The 26,173-nt window shown below is 38.7% G+C and overlaps 1 protein-coding gene across 5 annotated transcripts in view; it reads left to right on the top strand.

Moving 5' to 3' along the window:
- Window positions 1–11,271: 11,271 nt before the first annotated feature.
- The window catches only part of LOC130916517 (monoacylglycerol lipase ABHD2-like), a 30,714-nt gene continuing 15,812 nt past the window's right edge, over window positions 11,272–26,173 (top strand). Inside the window, exons 1-4 of one of the 5 annotated variants that reach the window (XM_057837302.1) lie at window positions 11,272–11,720; window positions 14,148–14,248; window positions 18,987–19,212; window positions 22,687–22,862. In XM_057837302.1, coding sequence (XP_057693285.1) covers window positions 18,995–19,212; window positions 22,687–22,862 — 394 coding nt within the window. In that variant the 5' untranslated portion in view covers window positions 11,272–11,720; window positions 14,148–14,248; window positions 18,987–18,994. Of the gene's footprint in view, window positions 11,721–12,835; window positions 13,100–14,147; window positions 14,249–18,986; window positions 19,213–22,686; window positions 22,863–26,173 lie in introns of those variants that run through there. The other 4 variants (XM_057837304.1, XM_057837305.1, XM_057837301.1 and 1 more) reach the window with 4 other exon arrangements.

Here is a 26,173-nt window from a genome sequence, read left to right as displayed (position 1 = left end):
ACTCGTTTGATTGGCTGATGACTTGACCCCTCCTCCCTCCTGCCACACAGACACACAGACTCACACAGCCCAGACAAATTCATGTCGACAACATGCCACCTCCTCCACCCCCTTTGAAGAGTAGGGCAAGGGAAGGAAAGGCAAATTTATTTGTATAGCATAATTCAACGCAAGGCAATTCAAAGTGCTTTACAACACATGAAGGTCATAAAAAAAATATTTTAAAGTTTTTTGCGGTCAGCAGCAGCCACTGTAAGTAATGTAAAAAGACGCCAAAGTTGTAGAGGTGGGGGAAACACCACTAATTTTGCTACTGAAAATCTGACCTGCATCAAAGTTAGCGTAACGTTAAACTGTGTGAACTTGCTAACCTGCAAAACTACTGCGGTCAGGCCAGCCTCCTACAAGGAACAACAAAGTCAAGCTAGCCGTCCTTCAGTTGGATCATTGTTTGCAACACTGACATGAACATGAATTGATATGAAAAAAAAATCTGTGAAATGAAATAACACATCAGAATTTCATGAGAGTACTTTGGTTTGAGTCTTGGGGAAGTTCAGTATGCCTCAGATGTCGATCGGTCCTTGGATATGTCAGATTTTTTTTCTTTTTTTTTTTTTTTTCCCCAAATCACTTTTATATTACAATACTTAAGTTTGAGTCTAGGGGTGCTCCAGTGTCCCCCAAAAGTGGACCCATTCTTGGATAGCTCCTTTTTTTTTTTTTTTTTAATAAAGGGACTTGCACTTCGAAATGTTTCTTTGCTAAGTTCTTAAAAAGAAACGTTTCAATCGAACGTTGTATCACCTGAACCAATACACATGAAAGTTAGTTTAAGTCAATACAGATTTTGCATTGACGATTTAACCTATCAATTAGTTAGGTTCATATTCGTGAGAAATGTACCTCTGACCCCCATTCAATAATCTGTTTGGTTGGCTGATGACTAGACCCCGCACACACACACGACCTTGACAGAAATACATGTTAGAAAAGGAGTGATAGTTTTTTCTGCCAGCAGCAGCCACTATAAGTAATGTAAAAAGACGTCAATGTTGTGGAGGTGGGGAACACGCCACTAATTTCGCTAATGAAAGTCAGACCCACATCAGAGTTTGAATAACAAACTGTGAACTTGCTGGGGTGAATAGTAAGGTGCTTCGAGAGTAGTGTCCTCCTGCATGTGTTTTAGTGTTAACTTTAATTAAACTGTGAGAAATGTAGTGAACTCTGATGGAATCTACGGAACCAGCAAAACGTGAGCAAGAACCTGCTAACAGAGGTCCCACTAATGCACTTTAGAGATGAAAATAAAGGAAACGTACAGTGGGGCAAATAAGTATTTAGTCAACCACTAATTGTGCAAGTTCTCCCACTTGAAAATATTAGAGAGGCCTGTAATTGTCAACATGGGTAAACCTCAACCATGAGAGACAGGATGTGGAAAAAATCCCCAGAAAATCACAGTTTGATTTTTAAAGAATTTATTTGCAAATCATGGTGGAAAATAAGTATTTGGTCAATACCAAAGTTCGTCTCAATACTTTGTAATGTACCCTTTGTTGGCAATAACGGAGGCCAAACGTTTTCTGTAACTCTTCACAAGCTTTTCACACACTGTTGCTGGTATTTTGTCCCATTCCTCCATGCAGATCTCCTCTACAGCAGTGATGTTTTGGGGCTGTCGTTAGGCAACACAGACTTTCAACTCTCTCCACAGACTTTCTATGGGGTTGAGATCTGGAGACTGGCTAGGCCACTCCAGGACCTTGAAATGCTTCTGATGAAGCCACTCCTTTGTTGCCCTGGCTGTGTGTTGAGGATCATTGACATGCTGAAAGACCCAGCCACGTCTCATCTTCAATGCCCTTGCTGATGGAAGGAGATTTTCACTCAAAATCTCTTGATACATGGCCCCATTCATTCTTTCCTTTACACAGATCAGTCGTCCTGGTCCCTTTGCAGAAAAACAGCCCCAAAGCATGATGTTTCCTCCCCCATGCTTCACAGTGGGTATGGTGTTTTTCGGATGCAATTCAGTATTCTCTCTCCTCCAAACACGAGGACCTGTGTTTCTACCAAAATGTTGCACTTTGGTTTCATCTGACCATAACACATTCTCCCAGTCCTCTTCTGGATCATCCAAATGCTCTCTAGCAAACCGCAGACGGGCCTGGACGTGTACTTTCTTCAGCAGGGGGACACGTTTGGCAGTGCAGAATTTGAGTCCCTGGCGGCGTATTGTTTTACTGATAGTAGCCTCTGTTACTGTGGTCCCAGCTCTCTATAGGTCATTCACTAGGTCCGCCCGTGTGGTTCCGGGGTTTTTGCTCACCGTTTTTGTTATCATTTTGACGCCACGGGGTGAGATCTTGCATGGAGCCCCAGATCGAGGGAGATTATCAGTGGTCTTGTATGTCTTCCATTTTCTAATAATTGCTCCCACTGTTGATTTCAATTACACCAAGCGTTTTACCTACTGCAGATTCAGTCTTCCCAGCCTGGTGCAGGTCTACAATTTCGTCTCTGGTGTCCTTCGACAGCTCTTTGGTCTTGGCCATAGTGGAGTTTGGAGTGTGACTGACTGAGTTTGTGGACAGCTGTCTTTTATACCGATAATGAGTTAAAACAGGAGCCATTAATACAGGTAACGAGTGGAGCCTCGTTAGACCTTGTTAGACTTCGTTAAAAGTTAGACCTCTTTGACAGCCAGAAATCCTGCTTGTTTGTCGGTGACCAAATATGTATTTTCCACTCTAATTTGGAAATAAATTCTTAAAAAATCAAACAATGTGATTTTCTGTTTTTTTTTCACATTCTGTCTCTCATGGTTGAGGTTTACCCATGCTGACAATTACAGGCCTATCTAATCTTTTCAAGTCGGAGAACTTGCACATTTGGTGGTTGACTAAATACTTATTTGCCCCACTGTAGATGAAAGAGACAACCAATTAAATCAATGTATTACTCTTGTGGAAGGACAATGTAAGCTAAAATTAGTTCCATGTATAGTTAAGTTGTATCCCCCCAAAAACACCCAAAAAAAACAACCACTGTAAATTTCCTTTGTATGAAAAAATTTTGAAAAATGACTTGGTCCCATGAAAGTAACATCCTTCTTCATTTTTATGTAGGAAACACATCAGCATATTTGTGAGAAATGTAGCCCTGACCCCTGTTCACCCTATCTGTTTGGTCTTATTAATGTCCCGTCCCCTGCAAAAAGTGTACATGCAAGTCCTAGGCTCCAAAATGTACAGGAAGTGTCCCGCATGTAACCTAAAATTACACGGAAGTGAGAACTAAAATCAGCTAAACACGTGCATTATTACTTGTGATGCTGTCCAAACTAACTCCCATGAGATAAGTTGCGGTCTCACACAATTTTGTTGCTGGTTCACTGCGTTCATATAATTGATCCAAAGGGGATCAATGAGAGGACTGATGTGTTTACATGCCAGTGGGCCGTTTGTTCATGTAGCGTTAATCAATATGTTCACAATATTACAGCAATTGTACCCAGTGCAGTCCACCCAAAATAATATTATAGTGGTCCCTTTGAATTTACAGTATTTTATCCATCTTTTAGGAAATTCCTTCTCTTTTTAATAAAGAAACTTGTCCTTTATTGTCTGGCAGCAAATATTGTTATTGGTATAGCAACATTTTAATTCCTTTGGATTATTATTTGTGGTTCTGTGCCTCCTCCTCTGCGGTTCATGTGAGGACATACAGTATGTCTCACAACACTAGCAGCTGTGTGAACGTCATCAGCAATGCTTTTGTAGCCTAGTAACAAGCCCAAGACTGTCATTTATAGCATCCCGGGGATTCTCGGTCACTGGTTCGACTGCTCTTCAAAAAATAAAACAACATTAAAAACATTGATGATGGCAGCATTTTGTTTCCCATATTTTATTTATTTACAGGTTGTTTGGAGCAATGTTGTGACAGTCAAAAATGTGTCATCTTGCAGAGAATTTAAAAAAAAAAAAAAAAAAACTTTTTGCACACAAAAACCATTTCAATAAGATCAGTAGAGATATCCGATAACATCGGTCAATAAAAGCATATTAATTCTTAATCTCATTGTATTATGTACAGTGGTATGAAAAAGTATCTGAACCTCTTGGAATTTTTCACATTTCTGTATAAAATCACCATCAAATCTGATCTGATCTTTGTCAAAATCACACAGATGAAAAAACAGTTTTTGCTTTAACTAAAACCACCCAAACATTTATTGATTTTCATTAGGGCTGTCAAAATTATCGCGTTAATGGGCGGCAATTAATTTTTTAAATTAATCACGTTAAAATATTTGACGCATTTAACGCACATGCCCCGCTCAAACAGATTAAAATGACACCAGTGTCGTGTCCATCTGTTACTTGTGTTTTTTGTCGCCCTCTGCTGGCGCTTGGGTGTGACTGATTTTATGGGTTTTTCAGCAAGCTGAGCATTGTGTAATTATTGACATCAACAATGGCAAGCTACTAGTTTATTTTTTTGATTGAAAATTTTACAAATTTTATGAAAATGAAAACATTAAGAGGGGTTTTAGTATAAAATTTCTATAATTTGTACTAACATTTACCTTTTAAGAACTACAAGTCTTTTTGGCCATGGATCGCTTTAACAGAATGTTAATAATGTTAATGCCATCTTGTTGATTTATTGTTACAGTAAACAAATACAGTACTTATGTACAGTATGTTGAATGTATATATCCGTCTTGTGTCTTATCTTTCCAATCCAACAATAATTTACAGAAAAATATGGCATATTTTATAGATGGTTTGAATTGCGATTAATTACGATTAATTAATTTTGAAGCTGTGATTAACTCGATTAAAAACTTTAATCATTTGACAGCCCTAATTTTCATATTTTAATGAGGATAGTATGCAAACAATGACAGCAGGGGGGAAAATAAGTAAGTGAACCATCACATTTAATATTGTGTGGCCCCCCCTCCTTTGGCAGCGATAACTTCAACCCGACGCTTCCTGTAGCTGCAGATCAGTCTGGCACATTGATCAGGAGTAATCTTAGCCCATTTTTCTCTACAAAAGTTCTGTAGTTCAGTCAGATTCCTGAGATGTCTGGCATGAATCGCTCTTTACGTCATGCCACAGCATCTCAATGAGATTCAAGTCTGGACTTTGACTTGGCCACTTCAGAACGTATATTTTCTTCTTCTGAACCCATTCTGAAGTTCATTTACTTTTGTGTTTTGGATCATTGTCTAGTTGCAGCATCCATCCTCTTTTTAGCTTCAACTGTCTGACAGACAGCATCAGATTTTCCTGCAAAACATCCTGATAAGCTTTTGAATTCATTTTTCCATTAATGATTGAAAGTTGTCCAGGCCCCGAGGTAACAAACAGCCCCATATCATGATGCTCCCTCCACCATGCTTCACGGTGGGGACGAGGTGTTGATGTTGGTTAGCTGTTCCATTTTTCCTCCACACATGACGTTGTGTGTTACTCCCAAACAATTCAACTTTGGTTTCATCAGTCCACAAAATATTTTGCTAAAACTTCTGTGGAGTGTCCATGTGCCTTTTTGCGAACATTAAACGGGCAACAATGTTTTTATAGACAGCAGTGGCTTCCTCCGTGGAGTCCTCGCATGAACATGCTTCTTGGCCGTAGTTTTACATATAGTTGATGTGTGCACTGACTGTCGATTGATGAACATCCAGACTCTCAGAGATGGTTTTGTATTCTTTCCCAGCTTTATACAAATAAATAATCCTTGATCACAGGTCTTCAGACAGCTCTTTTGAACGAGCTATGATGCAAATCAAGACAATTCTTACCAGGTGTGTGTTTTATAGTGAGCGGGGCAGATTTAAACCACTCATCAGTGATTGGGAACACACCTGACATAAATAGTTTGGTAAAAATTGGTTTCAATTGCTCATTAAGTCTCCTTAGGCAGAGTGTTCCCTTACTTATTTTTCCCCATTCTGTCATTGTTTGCATGTTATCCTCATTAAAATATGAAAACCTGTAAATGTTTGGGTGCTTTTAGCCAAAGCAGACACTGTTTTTTTCATCTGTGTGATTTTGACAAAAATCAAATCACATCTGATAGTGATTTTATGCAGAAATGTGAGAAATTCCAAAAGGTCCAGATACTTTTTCATACCACTGTTTAATGACAAATAACGTCTATTCTATTCTATTCTATTCTATTCTATTCTATTCTATTCTATTCTATTCTATTCTATTCTATTCTATTCTATTCTATTCTGTTCTATTAAAATAATACCAGTAAATATCATTTTTGAGCCAGTTTCTATGTTAGGTTATAAAGTAATATACAAGCCTTTGTGGATGGGCTGGTCAAAACTTAGCACAGTAGCGGTGCTTACAGAGATCTTTAGATGTCTCCTTTCTTGTTGTTTTTTGGCAGTTTACCCCTTGAATCATAAATCCAAAATCCTAAACAGTCAACAGAAAAAAATAAAATAAGTAAGGAATTACCACTAAACTGCTTATTGGGCAATTGATTTGCCCACACAAGCAGAGCTGGACAAAAAACAGTTCCTTACCATGTGAGTTGCTTCAAAGAAAATAAGATTTTCATATTTAAGGACGAAGAAAAAATTGTTGCACTTTAAATTCAAGAAGACAGAACCCTGTTTGATCTCAATCCTTGATTGAGAGTGTAATCCCTTCAACCTAAAACCTTGTGACTCTGCTGGTGCACTTGAAAGGAACAATATTGGGTTCCCCACATAATTTTACCACATCACATAAACTCACCATTGTGAAGTTTTCTTCTAACTTAATCTGATTTAACCCATTAAGGCAGCTGTGTCAAATGTACAGCCTTGGAGGTCCAACCCAGCCCTTGGAGTTGTTCTGCAGATTCCTTGTCGCTCATTATTACTGTACAAACTTAATCAGGTGCTTTTATTTTGATATCGGGGCCGTACAACCAGAAATTTGTGATTTATGTGATCGAGTGCATTTGGCTGACTTTAGCTTAATTTGCCATACAAAAGTCCGCTAGCTTAAATGCTACGAATGCAGATACAGTGGGGCAAATAAGTATTTAGTCAGTCAACCACTAATTGTGCAAGTTCTCCCACTTGAAAACATTAGCGATGCCTGTAATTGCCAACATGGGTAAACCTCAACCATGAGAGACAGAATGTAGAAAAAAAACAGAAAATCACATTGTTTGATTTTTAAAGAATTTATTTGCAAATCATGGTGGAAAATAAGTATTTGGTCAATACCAAAAGTTCATCTCAGTACTTTGTTATGTACCCTTTGTTGGCAATAATGGAGGCCAAACTTTTTCTGTAACTCTTCACAAGCTTTTCACACACTGTTGTTGGTGTTTTGGCCCATTCCTCCACACAGATCTCCTCTAGGGCAGTGATGTTTTGGGGCTGTCGTTGGGCAACACGGACTTTTAACTCCCTCCACAGATTTTCTATGGGGTTGAGATCTGGAGACTGGCTAGGCCACTCCGGGACCTTAAAATGCTTCTTACGTAGCCACTCCTGTGTGTTGGGGATCATTGCCATGCTGAAAGACCCAGCCACGTCTTATCTTCAATGCCCTTGCAGATGGAAGGAGATTTTCACTCAAAATCTCTCAACACATGGCCCCATTCATTCGTTCTTTTACACAAATCAGTTGTCCTGGTCCCTTTGCAGAAAAACAGCCCAAAAGCATGATGTTTTCACCCCTATGCTTTACAGTGGGTATGGTGTTCTTCGGATACAATTCAGTATTCTTTCTCCTCCAAACAAGAGAACCTGTGTTTCTACCAAAAAGTTCTATTTTGGTTTCATCTGACCATAACACATTCTCCCAGTCCTCTTCTGGATCATCCCAATGCTCTCTAGCGAACCGCAGATGGGCCTGGACGTGTACTTTCTTCAGCAGGGGGACACGTCTGTCTGTGCAGGATTTGAGTCCCTGGTGGCGCATTGTGTTACTATAGTAGTCTTTGTTACTGTGGTCCCAGCTCTCTGTAGGTCATTCTCTAGGTCCCCGCGTGTGGTTGTGGGATTTTTGCTCACCGTTTTTGTTATCATTTTGACGCCACGGGGTGAGGAGGGAGTTGAAAGTCCGTATTGCCCAACGACAGCCCCAAAACATCGCTGCTCTATAGGAGATCTGCATGGAGGAATGGGCCAAAATACCAGCAACAGTGTGTGAAAAGCTTGTGAAGAGTTACAGAAAACGTTTGGCCTCCGTTATTGCCAACAAAGGGTACAAAACAAAGTATTGAGATGAACTATTGGTATTGACCAAATACTTATTTTCCACATTGATTTGCAAATAAATTCTATAAAAATGAAACAATGTGATTTTCTGGGGTTTTTTTTCACATTCTGTCTCTCATGGTTGAGGTTCACCCATGTTGACAATTACAGGCATCTCTAATATTTTCAAGTGGGAGAACTTGCACAATTAGTGGTTGACTAAATACTTATTTGCACCACTGTATTTACAATTCTCATAGCAAATCGCTCACACGTAACTCCACAAACTTTAGCTGTAAATGTAATTACAAATACATATACAAACATATATTATCTGAAACAACTTAGAGCCTTATGTGGGACAAACCAGAACGCAGCTGTCCTTTATCTACGACAGATGTCTGAATCTGCTACTCAGTCATACAAGGCGACATTCCAGCCAGACTCAATGCTGCCACCATAGGGCATACAATATCCTCCATCATTAAACAAAATACAATACTTTAGGACTTTTTGGATAGTTATGCGCGGAAATTCAGTTTTTGTCGCCAGCATAGGAACGGAACTTGTTCGAAACCGGGGACTAATGTACTGGAAGGACTGGAAACCAGTAATTTAACTAATGTGGCCAAAAGGAAGGAAGTGACGCATAATGAAGTCATTGCTTGCCATTGACAACAATAGACGTCCAATTCACTTTTACTCTGAATTATCTTTTTTATCATGATCATCTTCTGAGTTTACCATATTTTTCGGTCTATGTATAAAATTATTAACATAATATTATATTATTTCACATGTTATTTTCATACTAAACCACAAGAGGGCACTCAAAGCTGACGTTTCAAAATGGGTGGTAACTTATAAAAACAAATAGAAACAATTGAGAAGGGCTGAACAAAATGGCACCGAAAAGTAAATCATATTCTCCAGATTACAAGCTGGAAGTAGTGAAATATGCAGCCAAAAGTGGTAATAGAGCAACTTATACTCCGGTGCGACATATATACCGTAATTTTCTGACTATACGCAACAACTTTTTTCCCTCATTTTGAACCCTGTGGCTTATAGTCCAGTGCGGCTTATTTGTTGATTTACTGTATTTGGGTTAATATGTACCACTTTATTTGACAGCGGCGTCATAAGACTACCATAAGACCGTCATAATTATGGCACATGGCATCATAAGCATTAATGAATGCTCATGAGAGATGTTATTAAGTGTCATCCAGCAAATTATGTCACTAACTCCATTTCTGTCCACCTCGGATCTTTTACATCCATTCAAAAGTGAGACAATTTGCCAGATGACACAAAATGACATCTGTCATAAGCATTCATTAATGCTTTGGCAGTGTCATTTCATAATTACAATGGTCTTATGACAGTCTTTGAAATAATAAGCACAGAACATGTTTTTTGATTGTATTTACATCTGCATGCTAGGAGGCATGTTTTGGACGACAACAGTGTTGACAGCAGGTGGTAGCAGAGGTTGAATTTCTCCCCCAAGGGACTATATTGCCAAATGAAGCTTTCTGAAGCAATGAAGCTTTGCATCCAATTGGTTCAAAGCTTCATGGTGGTTCATTTGGTCTTATGATGCTGCTGTCAAATGAAGTGTTACTGGTTAATATATTTTTTTTGTAAGTATCCAATAATACAGTGAGGACCGTTGGGGCTTATAATCCAGTGCGGCTTATCAATGAACAAATGCCGTTTCCGTGTCAAATGTGGTGGGTGGCGGCTTTTAGTCAGGTGCGCCCTAGTCTGAAAATTACGGTATTTTTTTTCCCTTTTCACTGCGAATTTTTTGGCTGTTGCCACTTATACTAAGGTGCAATTTATAGTCCATAAAATACGGCAATTTATTTGGCCAAAAATAAACTAGTCCGGCCCACATGAGATCTAATCTCCATTAAAATTGCTCACAAACCAATATGAGTTTGACATCCCTGCTTTAGGGCACAGTGTTAACATATTGGCTCCCAATGACGGTAATAGACGATAATATTGCAACCTATTTGACCCAAAATATGATGTCCACCCAATTTGTATATGAACACCAGGTCTTTATGCTATTAAGTGGTTCTTAAATTATCAAAAAAATGTCACTTGCACCACAAAGGGTTCATTAACGTGGACTATAAACCCCAGCAAACCAATACACGCAGGCACAGGCTTATACAGTACTTTTTATCTTCTGTAAAAAAAAATTAAAAAACTAACAGACATGAGACATTATAATGCCCCCTTGCGGCCAAAACGCACGCACCAGGACGACCAATATAAAAAAAAAAAATCTAAATAAAAATGGGAACTCATTAGATTGTTATTGTGACTTATATGGTGACGTGTTCCGCGAATTATCATGTTTCAGTGCCATTGACAGCATTAGACGTCCAATTCTTTTTGACTGAGACGGCTCGCAGCGATTGTTCGACCGCTGCCAAACAGTTGTTCAACGCGCTCGGCCAAACAGACACAAGTACGGTGGGTGAATTATAACAAACAAAGGGTCACCACAACAAAAACATTAAAAAAAGAAAAAAATGTTTGTTTTTTTTTAAAGTTGTAATTTGTTAAAGTTATTGCTTGTTCAATGCTAAAACAGCTAGTTTTTACTCATTTAACTCTAGTTCCTCTCTATTTACATTAATGGCAACCAATGAAGTAATGACGGATGGACAGAAAAGAATAAAATGTAGAAAACAAAAATAAACACTATTAGCACGCTATTTGTGTATTTCGAGAGTCTGGCTCCCTCTAGTGGCAACAGAGTTCCAAACACTTACGATTCCGCGAATGTCAGAATATTAATCATCACGCGGGACAAACACTTCTTTCTGAAAATAACGTTTATTCATTCCAGAACTGCTAAATTCCTACTCAGACCACTTTTTTTCTTTTTTTCTTTTTTTTTTTTTACTTTGTGACGTCAAGAAAAAACGTCAATAAAGCTTTTTCATTAATGCCACTGAATTATACCACGTTAACTAAAGTCGCGTAGAAAGTAAAAGTACTTGTTTATGTTGCCTTTACGTACAGTAGGATTTTCCGCAAAAGTTGTCAAATCGACTGAAACTTTTTTTTGTACTGACTTTATGAATAGAAAGAGCCACCATGATTCAAAGTGGCCGGGGTGTGGCGGCGAACTAGCGTCATCGTTTGACATATTTTGCCGTTTAGCTGGAAGCGTGGGCGGAGTAAACCCCGTGCTCGGAGCTTTTTTACCGTGGGAGTGAACGCATCCGGAGCTGCTCACTCACTCCGGACTGTAAACACCAACAAGCGGTGTGGCTCGACGGGACATACGGGTAGAAAACCGACTCCCGAACGCCGAGAATGTCCTTTCAAATGCGGCTACTTCGCTAAAGTGTTGTGTTGACGGGGGTTAAAAGAAGACGAGACTGGAACACTTCTCATGTAATTGAAGTACCTTTTGACTAACCCAAGAATCCAGCTGGGCACCCAGCAACAGGTATTGCACCACATTTTATGCTAATTTAAACTGTTCTCACAGTCTACGGTTTAAATGATTACGTTACCACTTGAAAACAAGCGTATGACACACCCAAAAGGTAAAACATCACCAGAAACAACAAAATTCTTTGAATTTTCAAGTTCATTTCCTCATTCGTAACACTTCATGATGTCACTTTTCATAAGTTATTTAAGTTTCACTACTCCCCATAGAAAATACTGTACTAGAAATGAGAAACTTCCCCAAAAACCTGACGTGCCTGTAAAGTGACGATAAATTATACAAAAGTTAGTGTTGACTCAACCCTCCTAAATTTACATGACTTTTGAAAAACATGTAAAATGAGGCTTAAAAAATAAAGCCGTTATATTGTACTGAATGTGGTCACACCACACCATACTAGGGTTGGGCATCGTTTGAATTTGAACGGTTCCGATTACGATTCCACGTTTTGATTCTGGGTCTTTTAATAGGCAGGGTAAGAAAAAAATTGCATAGTTAAATTATTTTCTTAACTCTTCGATTCTTTTTTTTAAACTATATGAACTTTGAATTAAATGAATTTCTCACAGGGCTATTTTTAACTTGTATATAGATATCAGTCTTTGAACTTGACTATGATGAATTTTCTTGCCAAAGAAGTTCACTTTCACAAAGATCTTTATTTTTCAAAAGCTCTCAGAGAAAACATTTACACAAATTCTTTTGCCTATGTTTTAAAGTGTCTTATGCTGCAGGCATTTTGACATGTTATTGTGCTCCCTCTAATGGGCAAACCTGGAGCAGAATATCAAATAAACAAATAAAAAAACTACTTGTAAAACCCAGTTTAGATTAGCAACGGGTACAGTATGCTGCAGCTGTTGATTATTTTAGTAGTCGATTAATCGATGAGCTAGTTAGTTCGAATAATCGAGTAATCGGATGAGGAACATGAAAAATTTAATTCCTGAGCTGAGCCTCAAACGGTATGAAAAATAAATAAGGATCTATGTACAACAAAAGAACAAAGGCGCACCGCACACATGGTATTTTTAGACCGGGACGTCGCATCGTAAAGCAGAAGTAAAGCCGAAGTGGAACATTATAGACCCGCCCTCGCATAGACACCATGTTAATTCTGCTACTTTTCTTTCATAAACCAACATGCCGATCACACATTGCTTTTTTTGGAACTTGTAGAAACGACTCGAGACATTACGACGTATGAAGGATGTTTTCTTCATACGTTTCCAGAAAACAAAAACTCGGAGGAAAAAAATGTGTAGAATGAATGAACTTGCGCGGACTTTTAACGCCAGCTCGGTGTATCCATTCACTTTTCATATGCAGTAAACATTTTGTTGGGTTGGCGTGATCTTTCAGAGGACACAGAGGTAAGCCATTTTGATATTTTTTAACTTATTTTTTAGCATGACATTGTGCCGTGCTGCTTCTGTTTGACAATGAATGACCTGAAAAAAATTAAAATGGTATATGACTGCCACTGTTACCTTTTCTGTTGTATAAAAAACAACTTTAGTAAGGGGGGAGTGTAAATAAATTAGTGCTGCAACGATTAATTGATTAATTCGAGTATTCGATTAGAAAAAAAATATTCGAATTGAATTTTGTTGCTTTGAGTATTTGTTTAACTAAAGTGGCGTTGTAATGGGTTATTTTGAAAGTGTTTACATTTAGTTTTATTGATTAGGGTGGATACACTGCCCTCTGGTCTGCCTCTTTTCACATGGCTGAATCCAACTGCTCCCTGTTAAGACCAACGTAAGCTAAGTTTTTGTTTGAGCTAATGTTTTTTAATGCATTCTTGATTTAGTTTATACTAGTTGGTATATTTAGCCGTTTTTTGTGCGAATATGTGTCTGAACCATTTGTTAAGAGCATTGTAAAAAAAAAAAAAAAACTTTAGCATTTTATAGGATTTAAGCTAGCTGACTTTTTCTGTGTAAGTTAGCCAATTGTTCTTTTGGTGTACATAGATCCTCATTTAATTTTTTATTTTTTTATACCGTTTCAGGCTCAACTCGGGTATTTCAGTTTTTCATGTTCCTTATCCGATTACTCGATTATTCGAACTAACAAGTCCATCGATTAATCGACTACTAAAATATTTGATAGCTGCAGCCCTAAAAGAAATTATAGAATTAAGATTTTTTATCAATTAAAAAATTAAAAGTGTTCGTTGGCTGTCACTGAGTAGCATTTGCGATCGCTACACAAAATATAAATTATCCCTAAGAACGGTCAGAGACATAGGACAAACCAGAGGATATAATATATAGGAAATATATAGGAAAAACAGGGCTGGTGGTAAAGGATAGCTTGTTGAAACAGGAGAATGTCATTGTCAGCCGTGTAAGAAAAAGGTGTCGATAAAAAAGCTAAGGCTATGTTAAGGTCGGCTCGTTTTTTCCTCTTTTTCAGCCCTCAACACTGAAGCCATCTGTTTAACTGAACATTTTTATGTACTTCCACATCTTTGCAAGTGAATTTGGCACCACGGACATCATTTTCCGAGAGAATTGGTAGGTTTAGCTTTGTAAACATCTCCTTCGTACACGATTTCCATTCATTTCCTATTGGGGACAAACGGTGGCATATCCTCCCTTAGCAACAGTAGCTAACTTCATGAATATTAACGAGCGGAAGTGACGTGTTGCTTGCGGTATGCCATTGGCTAACTTACATGGTAAAACTCCGCTAGCTTAAATGCTACAAAACGCTAACTTAAATTTTTTTTTTTTTTTTATTATAATGCTCTTAACAAATGGTTCAGACGCATATTCGCACAAAAAACAACTAAATATACCTGTAAACTAAATGATGAATGCATTAAAAAAAACATTAGCGCAAACAAAAACTTGGCTTCCATTTGAACTGTGATGCTTGGCAGCAAATAAATGAACGAACAAACAAATACTCGTGTCAATCAAATGCAGATGCCAGCCCCTCCCATTCAAAATGCATTGGACGTCTATCACAGTTAATAGCAACCTTACATGCCTGCTAACCCCATGTTCGACTATCGAAGCTCCACTGACATTTTTGCCAACATTCTCACGAGGCCCTTGTTGTGCTCAGTCTGGAGACTTTAACAGGATAAACTCAAAAGTCATGTGGGTGGCTCCTGATTTAATAAAAGCGAAAAATCTCCTGGCAAGCTGTGCGAGTGCTGGCTTCGAGAGATTTTACTTGCATGACGAGCACGATATAGTGATTAAGACCAAGACTTGCCCAAGATCCAAGATGGTCCTGATCGAAACTAGCTGAGAGCCAGACAATACAAAGACCTTGAAAATGTAGTGTTAATTAATTTTAAAAAATGAAAATATATATTATTTTAAAATTTCTACATTTTCTTTCTTTCTTTTTATTTATTCAACGCTTTAACCCTTTAAGGTCTGGGCCTATTTTGTCTGATTTTGCATGCCCTTGAAGTTGCCTTTATATTTCAAAGACAAAATTGTTTACGATGGCCTGGTTTCGTCCCTTTTTTTGTGACACCTTGAACTTCATGTCCAAACTGTTGTTTCCTTCACTGACCAATTATAAATCATAATTTTGGGCCCAAAAAGACCAAAAATTCCAAAATCGTTTTGTCAAAATTTTTAATATTGATGTCCAATTGACAACCAAACATGCGTAATGAACCGTTTTGAAACTTTGTAATATTTATTCAACATGTTAGGATGAACATTCAACCAAAAAAATTTAGAATAAATAGTCTTTTATTTGACAATTCAACATAAACAACAGGTATAGCCATTGGCGTTTTTTGCATTTATACATGCTCTAGTCAAAACAGGTTATATACAGCAGACCAAACAGTGAAGAACAGTGAAAAAATATACCATCTAACACAAAAAGTGTTTAGAGGCCATCTCTTTATGAGTTTAGGTATTGCGGCCCATCACCTGATGAAAACTATGTACACACAATCAAGCTTCTTGAACACACATTTATATACACAAATTGAGAAGACTGATTGTGGGAAAAAAAAATATATATATAACATTGGGGAAAAAAGTATTTTCAAAAATATTTACAATAAACAAGTTAAATTTTTTTCAGGCATGCCACTCCGAAAAGCAGTTTCGTCCTGGAATTAGACACAGGGCTACATCACAGCCCACACTTCCATGGGGTGTCGGTCCTCTTTCCACCCTTCCATTTTCATTTCACTTTACTTTCATTGTCACTATAAATGTACATGAAACAAAAGTCAGTATTTATGAAAATAATAAAGTATAAAATAAAAATATATACAGCAATAAATAATAATGGAAATCTATATGTATGACAATAGAAAGAATACCGTAGCTGAATATGTACTACATCCCTAATCTTCATATAGAAAGAAGACCACAAATTATACTTTGATCTGATATGCACATTTTATTATTACATACACAAACACGCACTTATATTGCATCAAAATTAACTTTGTCTTGCAATATCAAAAGAAACTTTTACAGCATTAAAAAAAAAAAAAAAAAAAAGCGAGTTGGCTTACCTCTGCTCGTCGATGGCGTCACCCACGTGTTCAAATCCGTCACTATCTTCACTCGAGGACTCTTCCGAAGAAGACGATGATGACGAATTTGGACCACCCTCTTCCTCAAGTTGATCAAAAAGCACAATTGCTTGCGCTAAATTTAGTTTTCCGTTCATCCTCAAAGTCACACAAAGTCGCTCGCCCGCTTGCTTGATTCAAACGGCCGTCGCTCCCCCCTCGCTGCTTCAGAACACTCCTGCCTCTCGTTCGGTGGAACCTCGCACGGCAGTTATATTGATAAAAAAAAAACAACGCATTTTGTGCTTCCACTGTGACTTCGAAAGGGTTCGTTTGATTTGTGTTTTTTTCATGGAGCTTCCGTTTTGAAAAAGGACAAGAAATGATGGAATTATAGACATAAACAAATGATCCATGCAGCGTTTTAATGTTTTTTGAGAGGACAATAAAACTATAAAACTTAAATGACAATATCTCACGTTTTAGGTGGTCGATTGACTTCAAATAACAACGAGAGTAAACCGCAACTTCCGCACTTTAAAACGAGACCAACCAACGGCATGTGGGTGACGTAATTAAAACGCGAGGGTGCTTCAAAGACGACGTGCGCTGAGGACGCGCCGGCGCGTCTTTCGACTCTCAAGGGTTAAGGTCTGGGGCTATTTTGTCCGATTTTGCTCCAACGACCCGTGCTGGCAGGACTCCGACCATCTGGCCAAAAGGCCAAACTTTGCGCGTTCACCTTAATTCAATTCAATTTTATTTGTATAGCCCTCAATCACAACAGATGTCTCAAAGGGCTTTACAGAGGCAATATGATACACAATTAGAAATGAAGCAACAAAGATGAATAGATACAGTTCAAGTCCTGGGTATCCCCTATCCTTAAGACCCTCCATGCCGGCAAGGAAAAACTCCAAAAACTCCAGAGTCAGTTGGGAGAAAAATGAGAAACCTCGGGGAGTACCACAGTCAGGAGAGATCCACTCCCAGGACGGATAGACAGGAACCCCAGAACTGCTAATGGGAATTAGCAGGCGAAATTACAGTCCGTAAAAACGCAGTGGAGTAAAGGAGCAAGAAGAGGTCCATCTAGCCAGATGAGACGGGGGTAGCAGCGAGGACGTCTATCCAGCCAGGGGTCCGGACAGTCAGGAGGCTGCAGGTGAAAAATAGCCCCTCCCCAGAGGGGAGGAGGGAAAGGGGACACCGGGTGACTAGTGATGAAGAGACTAGACAACTAGATATTAACATTGGAAAATGTTGGAAAATTGAATTGAATTGAATTTAATTAAAATAGAAATAAAGTAAGACAAGTGGTAGGTAGAGTAAGAAAAGGAGATAGAACTCAGAGGCTGTACTTCCCCCAGCATTATAGCTTCTAGTGCAGCTTAGACTAAACTGTGAGTCTACTCCAACTTCAACTAGCCTAACCATAAGCTTTGTCGAATAGGAACGTTTTTAATCTAATCTTAAATGTGCAGACTGTCTCGGCTTCTTTAATACTAGCTGGAAGCTGATTCCATAAAACGGGCTTGGTGGCTAAAGGCTCTAGCTCCGACAGTACTTTTATAAACCCTGGGAACTACCAGTAGACCTGCATTCTGAGATCGGAGTGTTCTGTTGGGGCAGTATCGAACCAGAGCATCGGTGAGATAAGATGGCCCCAACCCATTAATGGTCTTAAACGTAAGAAGGAGTATTTTAAATTTAATTCTAAACTCGACTGGAAGCCAGTGAAGTGCCTGGAGCACAGGGGTGATGTGCTCTCTTCTATTGGTTCCTGTTAAAAGTCTTGCTGCTGCGTTTTGGACTAGCTGAAGACCTTTTAGAGAACTTTTAGGACAAGCTGCAAGTAGGGAGTTACAGTAATCCAATCTCGATATAACGAACGCGTGAATTTTTCTGCATCGCTAACCTTAGTCTTAACCCCTTGTACTGACTCCATTTTGAAAGCTGGAAAAAGGCGTCGAAGCACAAGTTGACAATTTATTCAGGTCGACAGCGATCATACAGCACAGAGGGACCCAGGCGAGGATCCAAGGTCACCATATCACAAGTCAACAAAAGTTTCCCGAGAAAAAATGACAACAATTAGTTAAACATTCAGTCTTTTTGAAGGCTCTCGTGGGGTGAGCTGTGGGTAGAAGAAAGGTGTGTTTAGGCGTTGTTTAGGATTATTGTCTGTTTGTGGATTGGACGGGATGGTTCAAGAGTTGCTGTTGTTAGGGCAACGAGGGTTGTGGATTTTGCCACTTCAGCATCAAAGCGGCTCTTGGAGTCTTATCAGTCGTGTTATCAACTGGATATCGGGCGTTCTCCGGTGTTCCTTGTGTGGGGACAGGGTGTCCCGCCATTTGTTCTGGACTGTCTGGGAGAACTGATTGTGAGAGTGGGTGGTGCAGACGTGGGCTTGTCAGCGTCAATCTTGCTAATAAGAAGGCGTCATGTATCTCTTATGCCCTATAATCTGCTTGTTTTCCTTAAACTATGGTATAAATGCTATTTATTTTATATTGGGGGTGTGAGTAATACAGTCAAACAGTAAATACGAGAAATGGTACTATTCCCTGATTGATTATATTAAGTGTGTTAGAGTAATACAAACAGTCGATCGGTAAGTATGAGAAAAGATACTATTCCCTGATTATTAAGTGTGTTATAACGAAGAATAAAGCAAGCAGTTAGACTGTGCCCACGAGAAAAAGTACTATCTCCTTCACTTTCTAACCACGCACATCATCACCCAGGGTCCGCTATGGCCGCGCACCCGGGCGGCGACGGAGGCGTCCCCGCCCTCGGCTCGGAGCTGCCGGCCATGTTCGACGGTGTGAAGATGGCGGCGGTGGCCACCGTCCTCTACGTCATCGTCCGCTGCCTCAACCTGAAGAGTACCCCCTCGCCGCCGGAGGTCAGCCACCAGGACACGCCGCTCGCCCGCTACCTGCTCAAAAGCTGCCCCCTCCTAACTAAAGAGTGAGTGAAAAACAATACGATTGACGTCACGGTGAAAAAAACAAAACAAAATGTCTGTTGACATGGTACACACCCCCAGGCGTGGGAGCAGTATTTACCTGTATATATAAACATGAAACAAGAAGGCGAAGTAGAAGTTTGTTTGCTCTCATGGCCTGCCATTGACAATGAATGATGTCCAATTCATTTAAAATGTTGCTGTTAATGCTCATCTTTCAGTGCCAATGATGGCGCTAGACGTCTAATTTATTTTGAGTGGGAGGGTCGGCGGGGAGTATTCGCGACGAGTTGATGAACTGATGGGCAACTCATCTTTAACAATTATTTTGATAGTTGATGAATCGTTTAGAGACGCCGTTGACCTCAGAATTGTCTAAATCCTCTTTTTTGCTTAGCGTAGCTTTTACGGTGTATCACAAAAGTGAGTACACCCCTCGCATTTCTGCAGATATTTAAGTATATCTTTTCATGGGACAACACCCGTCTCATCAGACCATAGGACATGGTTCCAGTAATCCATGTGCTTTGTTGACATATCTTCAGCAAACTGTTTGCGGGCTTTCCTGTGTACTGTCTTCAGAAGAGGCTTCCTCCTGGGGTGACAGCCATGCATACCAATTTGATGTAGAGTGCGGCGTATGGTCTGAGCACTAACAGGCTGACCCCCCCACCTGTTCAATCTCTGCAACAATGCTGACAGCACTCCTGTAACGAGTCACATGACATTTTGGAGGAAAAATGACATGCAGTACTCAATTTGGACATTTAGGGATGTACGTTTTTTCAAAGGGGTGTACTCACTTATGTTGCCAGGGGTTTAGATATTAATGGCTATATGTTGAGTTATTTTGAGGGGAAAATATATTACCGTATTTTCCGCACTATAAGGCGCACCTAAACGCCTTAAATTTTCTCAAAAGCCGACAGTGCGCCTTATAATCCACTGCACCTTATATATGAATCAATATTGAGCCGCAACAGTTTTTTTTTTTTTTTTTGACAGATTTATACAAATTTGCAAACCAAAACGGGCTCACAAAATTGCACCATTATAATAAGAAAAGCACAAATAACACTCTCCATCATAATATACAAAATCTTACTTGTTTACCATGTGTGTGTTCATACACGCACATACACACACACACACAGCCGCCGACTCCATTTCCCCCCGAAGAAGAAATAGTGCGTGGTGCATGCTGGGATATATAAAACAGCATTTCATTTCCATTTGTGTGTTTGTGTAAAGACAAATAGTCATAGGCAGTTTTGGCCTTTATACATGCTCTGGTCAAATACAGTGCATACATTGCAAAACAGTGGGAAAAATTTTAACCCATATAACACAAAAAGGGTGACTGTGGAAAAGAAAAAAGTTTCCCTCCACTGCGTGATATAAATGTTGCACAACATGCTCCTTATATATGAGAAAAACTTTTTAAAAATGTCATTCATTGAAGGTGCGCCTTATAATCCGGTACGCCCTATAGTGTGGAAAATACGGTTACTCTATTTTAAACAGAGCCCTCCATAATTATTGGATTTATAATAATTTTTTTTCAGTTTTTCAGCTTCTAATATTTTTTTTTTTAATATGGGACCTTAATGGAAAAAAAGAGAAAAATCCAACCTTCAATACAAGTGCATTTATTCAGTGGGGATAAAATTCCACATCAAGAAATAATTATTTGACATCAAATAATGTGTGTCACAATTATTAGCATCCCTGGTGTTAATACTTTGTACAACCCCCTTTTGCCAACAAAACAGCACCTAATCTTCTCCTATAATGTTTCACAAGATGGGAAAAGACAGAAAGAGGGATCTTCAGCCATTCCTCTTTGCAGAATCTCTCTAAATCATCCAGAGACCTGGGTCCTCTCTTTTGTACTCTCCTCTTCAGCTCACCCCACAGGTTTTCAATGGGGTTGAGGTCTGGGGACTGAGATGGCCATGGGAAGAGCTTGATTTTGTGTCTGGTGAACCATTTCTGTGTAGATTTGGCCATATGTTTAGGGTCATTGTCTTGCTGAAAGACCCAGTGACGACCCATCTTCAGCTTTCGGGTCGAGGGCAACAGATTTTGATTTAAAATGTCCTGGTATTTCAAAGCATTCATGATGCCATGCACCCTAACAAGGTTCCCAGGGCCTTTGGAAGTGAAACAGCCCCACAGCATCACTGACCCACCCCCATACTTCACAGTGGGCATGAGGTGTTTATCAGCATGGGCATCTTTCGTGGCACGCCAGACCCACTTAGAGTGTTTGTTGCCAAAAAGCTCAATCGTGGTCTCCTCTGACCAAAGCACACGGTCCCAGTTGAAGCCCCAATACCGCTTGGCGAACTCCAGACGTTTGCGTTTATGATTGTGAGTGAGGAAAAGTTTTCTCCGTGCATGCCTCCCAAACAGCTTGTTGGCATGTAGACAGCACGTCATACCGACTGTGAAGTATGGGGGTGGGTCAGTGATGCTGTGGGGCTGTTTCGCTTCCAAAGGCCCTGGGAACCTTGTTAGGGTGCATGCCATCATGAATGCTTTGAAAAACCAGGACATTTTAAATCAAAATCTGTTGCCCTCTGCCCGAAAGCTGAAGATGGGTCGTCACTGGGTCTTTCAGCAAGACAATGACCCTAAACATATGGCCAAATCTACACAGAAATGGTTCACCAGACACAAAATCAAGCTCCTCCCATGGCCATCTCAGTCCCCAGACCACAACCCCATTGAAAACCTGTGGGGTGAGCTGAAGAGGAGAGTACAGAGGAGAGGATTTAGGGATTGATTTAGAGTGATTCTGCAAAGAGGAATGGCTGAAGATCCATCCCTCTTTCTGTCTTTTCCCATCTTGTGAAACATTATAGGAGAAGATCAGGTGCTGTTTTGTTGGCAAAAAGGGGTTGTACAAAGTATTAACACCAGGGGTGCTAATAATTGTGACACACATTATTTGATGTCAAATATTTATTTCTTATTGTGGGATTTTTTCCCCCACTCAATAAATGCACTTGTATTGAAGGTTGGATTTTTCTCTTTTTTTCCATTAAGGTCCCATATTATTTAGGGAAAAAAATTATTAGAAGCTAAAAAACACATAATTATTATAAATCCAATAATTACGGAGGGCACTGTAAGCTGCACACAGACTACTTTTCATTGTGTCAAAGTGTCATTTTGTCAGTGTTGTCCCATGAAAAGATATACTTAAATATCTGCAGAAATGCGAGGGGTGTTCTCACTTTTGTGATACACTGTAGCTTTATGAGAATCACCCTATTGTCATTGAGCATCATAAACGTTCATTCCATTTGAACTGAAGGGTTGACAGCGAGTAAATGGATCTGACGTCTATGTCTGAGAGTGATTGACGTTCATTTCTATTTGTGGAGAGGTCTCATAGATGTGAGGGTCCAAAAGTGTCGAGTCAGCATGATGTGGCAAGTAATCTGACGCCGGGTGCCGCTCCTTGACAGATACATTCCACCCCTGCTGTGGGGAAAGAGCGGGCACATCCAGACGGCGCTCTACGGGAAGATGGGACGCGTGCGTACGCCTACGCCCCACGGGGTCCGCGAGCTCCTCCCCATGCCTGACGGGGCCACAGCCAGCTTTGACCTCTTCCAGCCGCTGGTGGAGCATTGCACAGGAGGTCAGGTTGGATTTGGGCTAAATATGACCATGTTTGTTATAATATTCACATAGCAGGGGGGGGAAAAAATCAAGTAGTAATCATGATCTTGAAAACAAAAGTATTGATTATTTTGTTTGAAAAAATGTTTTTGAATGAATCAATCTTGAATCAAATTGGCTGTTAACGTAAGATCAATAGTACCCTAAAAAAAAACACTAATTAGGATTTGAATTTATACAGAAGCGTGTTTCTGCCACTCGTGATGACACAACGTGATGGTTATGTAAAACCATGATAATTATGTTTAAACATGATAACTATGATGTAAAAAAGTGATAATTATCATGTAAAAATGTGATCACTGTCATGTAAAAATGTCATAATATTTAGAAACTTGATAAATATGTAAAAATGTGATCAATATCAGGTAAAAACATGGTAACTATCATGTAAAAATGTATTAACTATCAGGTAAAAACATGGTACCTATCATGTAAAAATTTATTAACTATCATGTAAAACTGTGCTAACTACCGGGTAAAAACGTGAAAATTATTTAAAAACGCGACAATTGTATTAAAGCGTTATAACTATCATTTAATAACGGGATACCATCACGTAAAAACGTGAAAACTATTTAAAAACGGGACAATTGTATTAATACGTTATAACTCATGTAATAATGGGATACTAATAGATATAAATGGGATACTATCATGTATAAATGTGATATTTACGTAAAAATAGGACAATTATATAGAAATGGGATAAATATCATGTAAAAATGTCATAATATTTTAAAACCTGATGAATATGCAAAAATGTGATCTTTATCAGTTAAACATGGTAACTAGCATGTAAAAACATGACCATTATCATGTAAAAACTAGGGCTGTCAAAATTATCGCGTTAACGGGCGGTAATTGATTTTTAAAAATTAATCATGTTAAAAAATTTGACGCAATTAACGCGCATGCCCCGCTCAAACAGATTAAAATGACAGCACAGTGCAATGCCAACTTGTTGCTTGTGTTTTTTGGGAGTTTTATCGCCCTCTGCTGGCGCTTGGGTGCGACTGATTTTATGGGCTTAAGCACCCATGAGCATTGTGTAATTATTGACATCAACAATGGCGGGCTACTAGTTTATTTTTTGATTGAAAATTTTGCAAATTTTATCAAAACGAAAACATTAAGAGGGGTTTTAATACAAAATTTCTATAACTTGTACTAACATTTATCTTTTAAGAACTACAAGTCTTTCTATCCATGGATCGCTTTAACAAAATGTTAATAATGTTAATGCCATCTTGTTGATTTCTTGTTATAATAAACAAATACAGTACTTAATGTACCGTATGTTGAATGTATATATCCATCTTGTGTCTTATCTTTCCATTCCAACAATAATTTACACAAAAATATGGCATATCTTATAGATGGTTTGAATTGCGATTAATTACGATTAATTAAGATTACTTAATTTTTAAGCTGTAATTACCTCGATTAAAAATTTTAATCGTTTGACAGCCCTAGTAAAAACATGTTAACTATCATGTAAAACTGTGACAACTATGGGGTAAATATGTGAAAATGATTTTAAAAAACGGGACAATTGTATTAAAAAGTTATAACTATCCTGTAATAACGGGATACTATCATGAAAAAATGTGATACCCTCATGTAATAAAAGGATACTTATGTATTAACGTGATACGTAAAAATGTGGTAACTATCATGTAATAATGGGATACTCCCACGTGATAATGGGATATGATCATGTATTACCATGTACAAAAGTGGTATCATATAAAAATGTGTGATATCATGTATAAATGTGATATCATGTAAAAATGTGAATGATTACATTTTACCACAATGTGTTAACCCTTTAACACCTAAGCCTATTTTGGCCGAATTTGCATGCCATTGATGTTGCCTTTATATTTCAAAGAAAAAAATGTTCACAATGGCAAAGTTGGGTCCCTTTTTTCAGGACACCTTGAACTTCATGTCCAGACTGTTGTTTTCTTCACTGACCAATTTAATCCACATTTTGGACCCAAAAAGACAAAAAAAATCCCAAAATCTTTTTTCAAAATTTGTAATGTTGATGTCCCACTGACAACCAAACATGCTCGACCAACCGTTTTGAAGCTTAATAATCTTCATTCAACTTGTGTTAGGATAAACATTCAATAGAAAAAAATAAGATTGAATACTTTTATGTTTGACAATTCAACACAAACAGCAGGTATAGTCATAGGCGTTTTTGGCCTTTACACATACTATGGTCAAAACAGGTTATATACAGTGCAAAATAGTGAGGAAAAAAATTATATATATCATCTAACACAAAAAGGGTTTGGAGGATATCGCTTTATGAAGTTAGGTATTGTACCCATCACCTTATCAAAGGTATATATGAACATGCAATCATGCTTCTCGAACACACATCTATATAAAAATAGAAAAGATACATAGTGAAGAAAAAAATATTGGCAAGTAGTTCAGTTAAATTAATTTTTTTTAGTCATGCGACCAAATTTTTTTTTTTTCTCCACGCACTCAATAAAGTTTGTTCACTGGTCACAGTTCACAGGTCACTGAGCTGCGTCCCACACAACGTCACACAGCCTACTCTTACGCCGTTTACGCGCTGCTGTCACTTCTACTCGCAGAGACGCCGATTCAACCGAGGAAAACAACGAAAAATACAGCTCATCCTCTTCCTTGAGTTAATGAAATAATACATTAGCTTGCGCTAAATTTAGTTTTCTTTTCATTCTGCATGTTTCAAAGTCGCTCGCTCAATCCAACCGGCTGTTGCTTGCTTCGCGTGCCTCCTTTTCCTTAGTTGTCGCCTCCTCGGCAATTTATTAAAAATGTTCACATTAGGTTCGTCCTTCTTGACATCACAACGACTCTTGGGATATGTAGTTTTTAGTGCTGCTTTCGGTTTTGAAAAAGGACAAGAAATTATGAAAATATGGAGATTGACACATGGTCCAGGCAGCGTTTTAATGTATATTTATGAGTGCAATAAAACTATAAAACTCAAATGACATTATCTCCCGTTTTACTTGGCCGATTGTCTTCAAATAAAAACTGGTGTGGACATAAACTTCCGTACTTTCAAATGAGAGCAACCAACGGCACGTGGGTGACGTAATTACAGCGTGACAAAGCTTCAAAGATGATATGGGTAAACGTGTCGCATCCGACACTTTGGTGTTAAAGGGTTAAGTAACAGTAAGTGGATCAAATACATTGTTCAATATTCTTCATCTGTAATAAATAAACAATGAACTAAAAGATGCTAAAAGTAAT

Source organism: Corythoichthys intestinalis, chromosome 5 (assembly GCF_030265065.1).
Source record: "Corythoichthys intestinalis isolate RoL2023-P3 chromosome 5, ASM3026506v1, whole genome shotgun sequence".
Taxonomy (NCBI): domain Eukaryota; kingdom Metazoa; phylum Chordata; class Actinopteri; order Syngnathiformes; family Syngnathidae; genus Corythoichthys; species Corythoichthys intestinalis.
The sequence above is the reverse complement of the archived record's forward strand: the minus strand, read 5'-3'. Positions and strand labels throughout refer to the sequence as shown.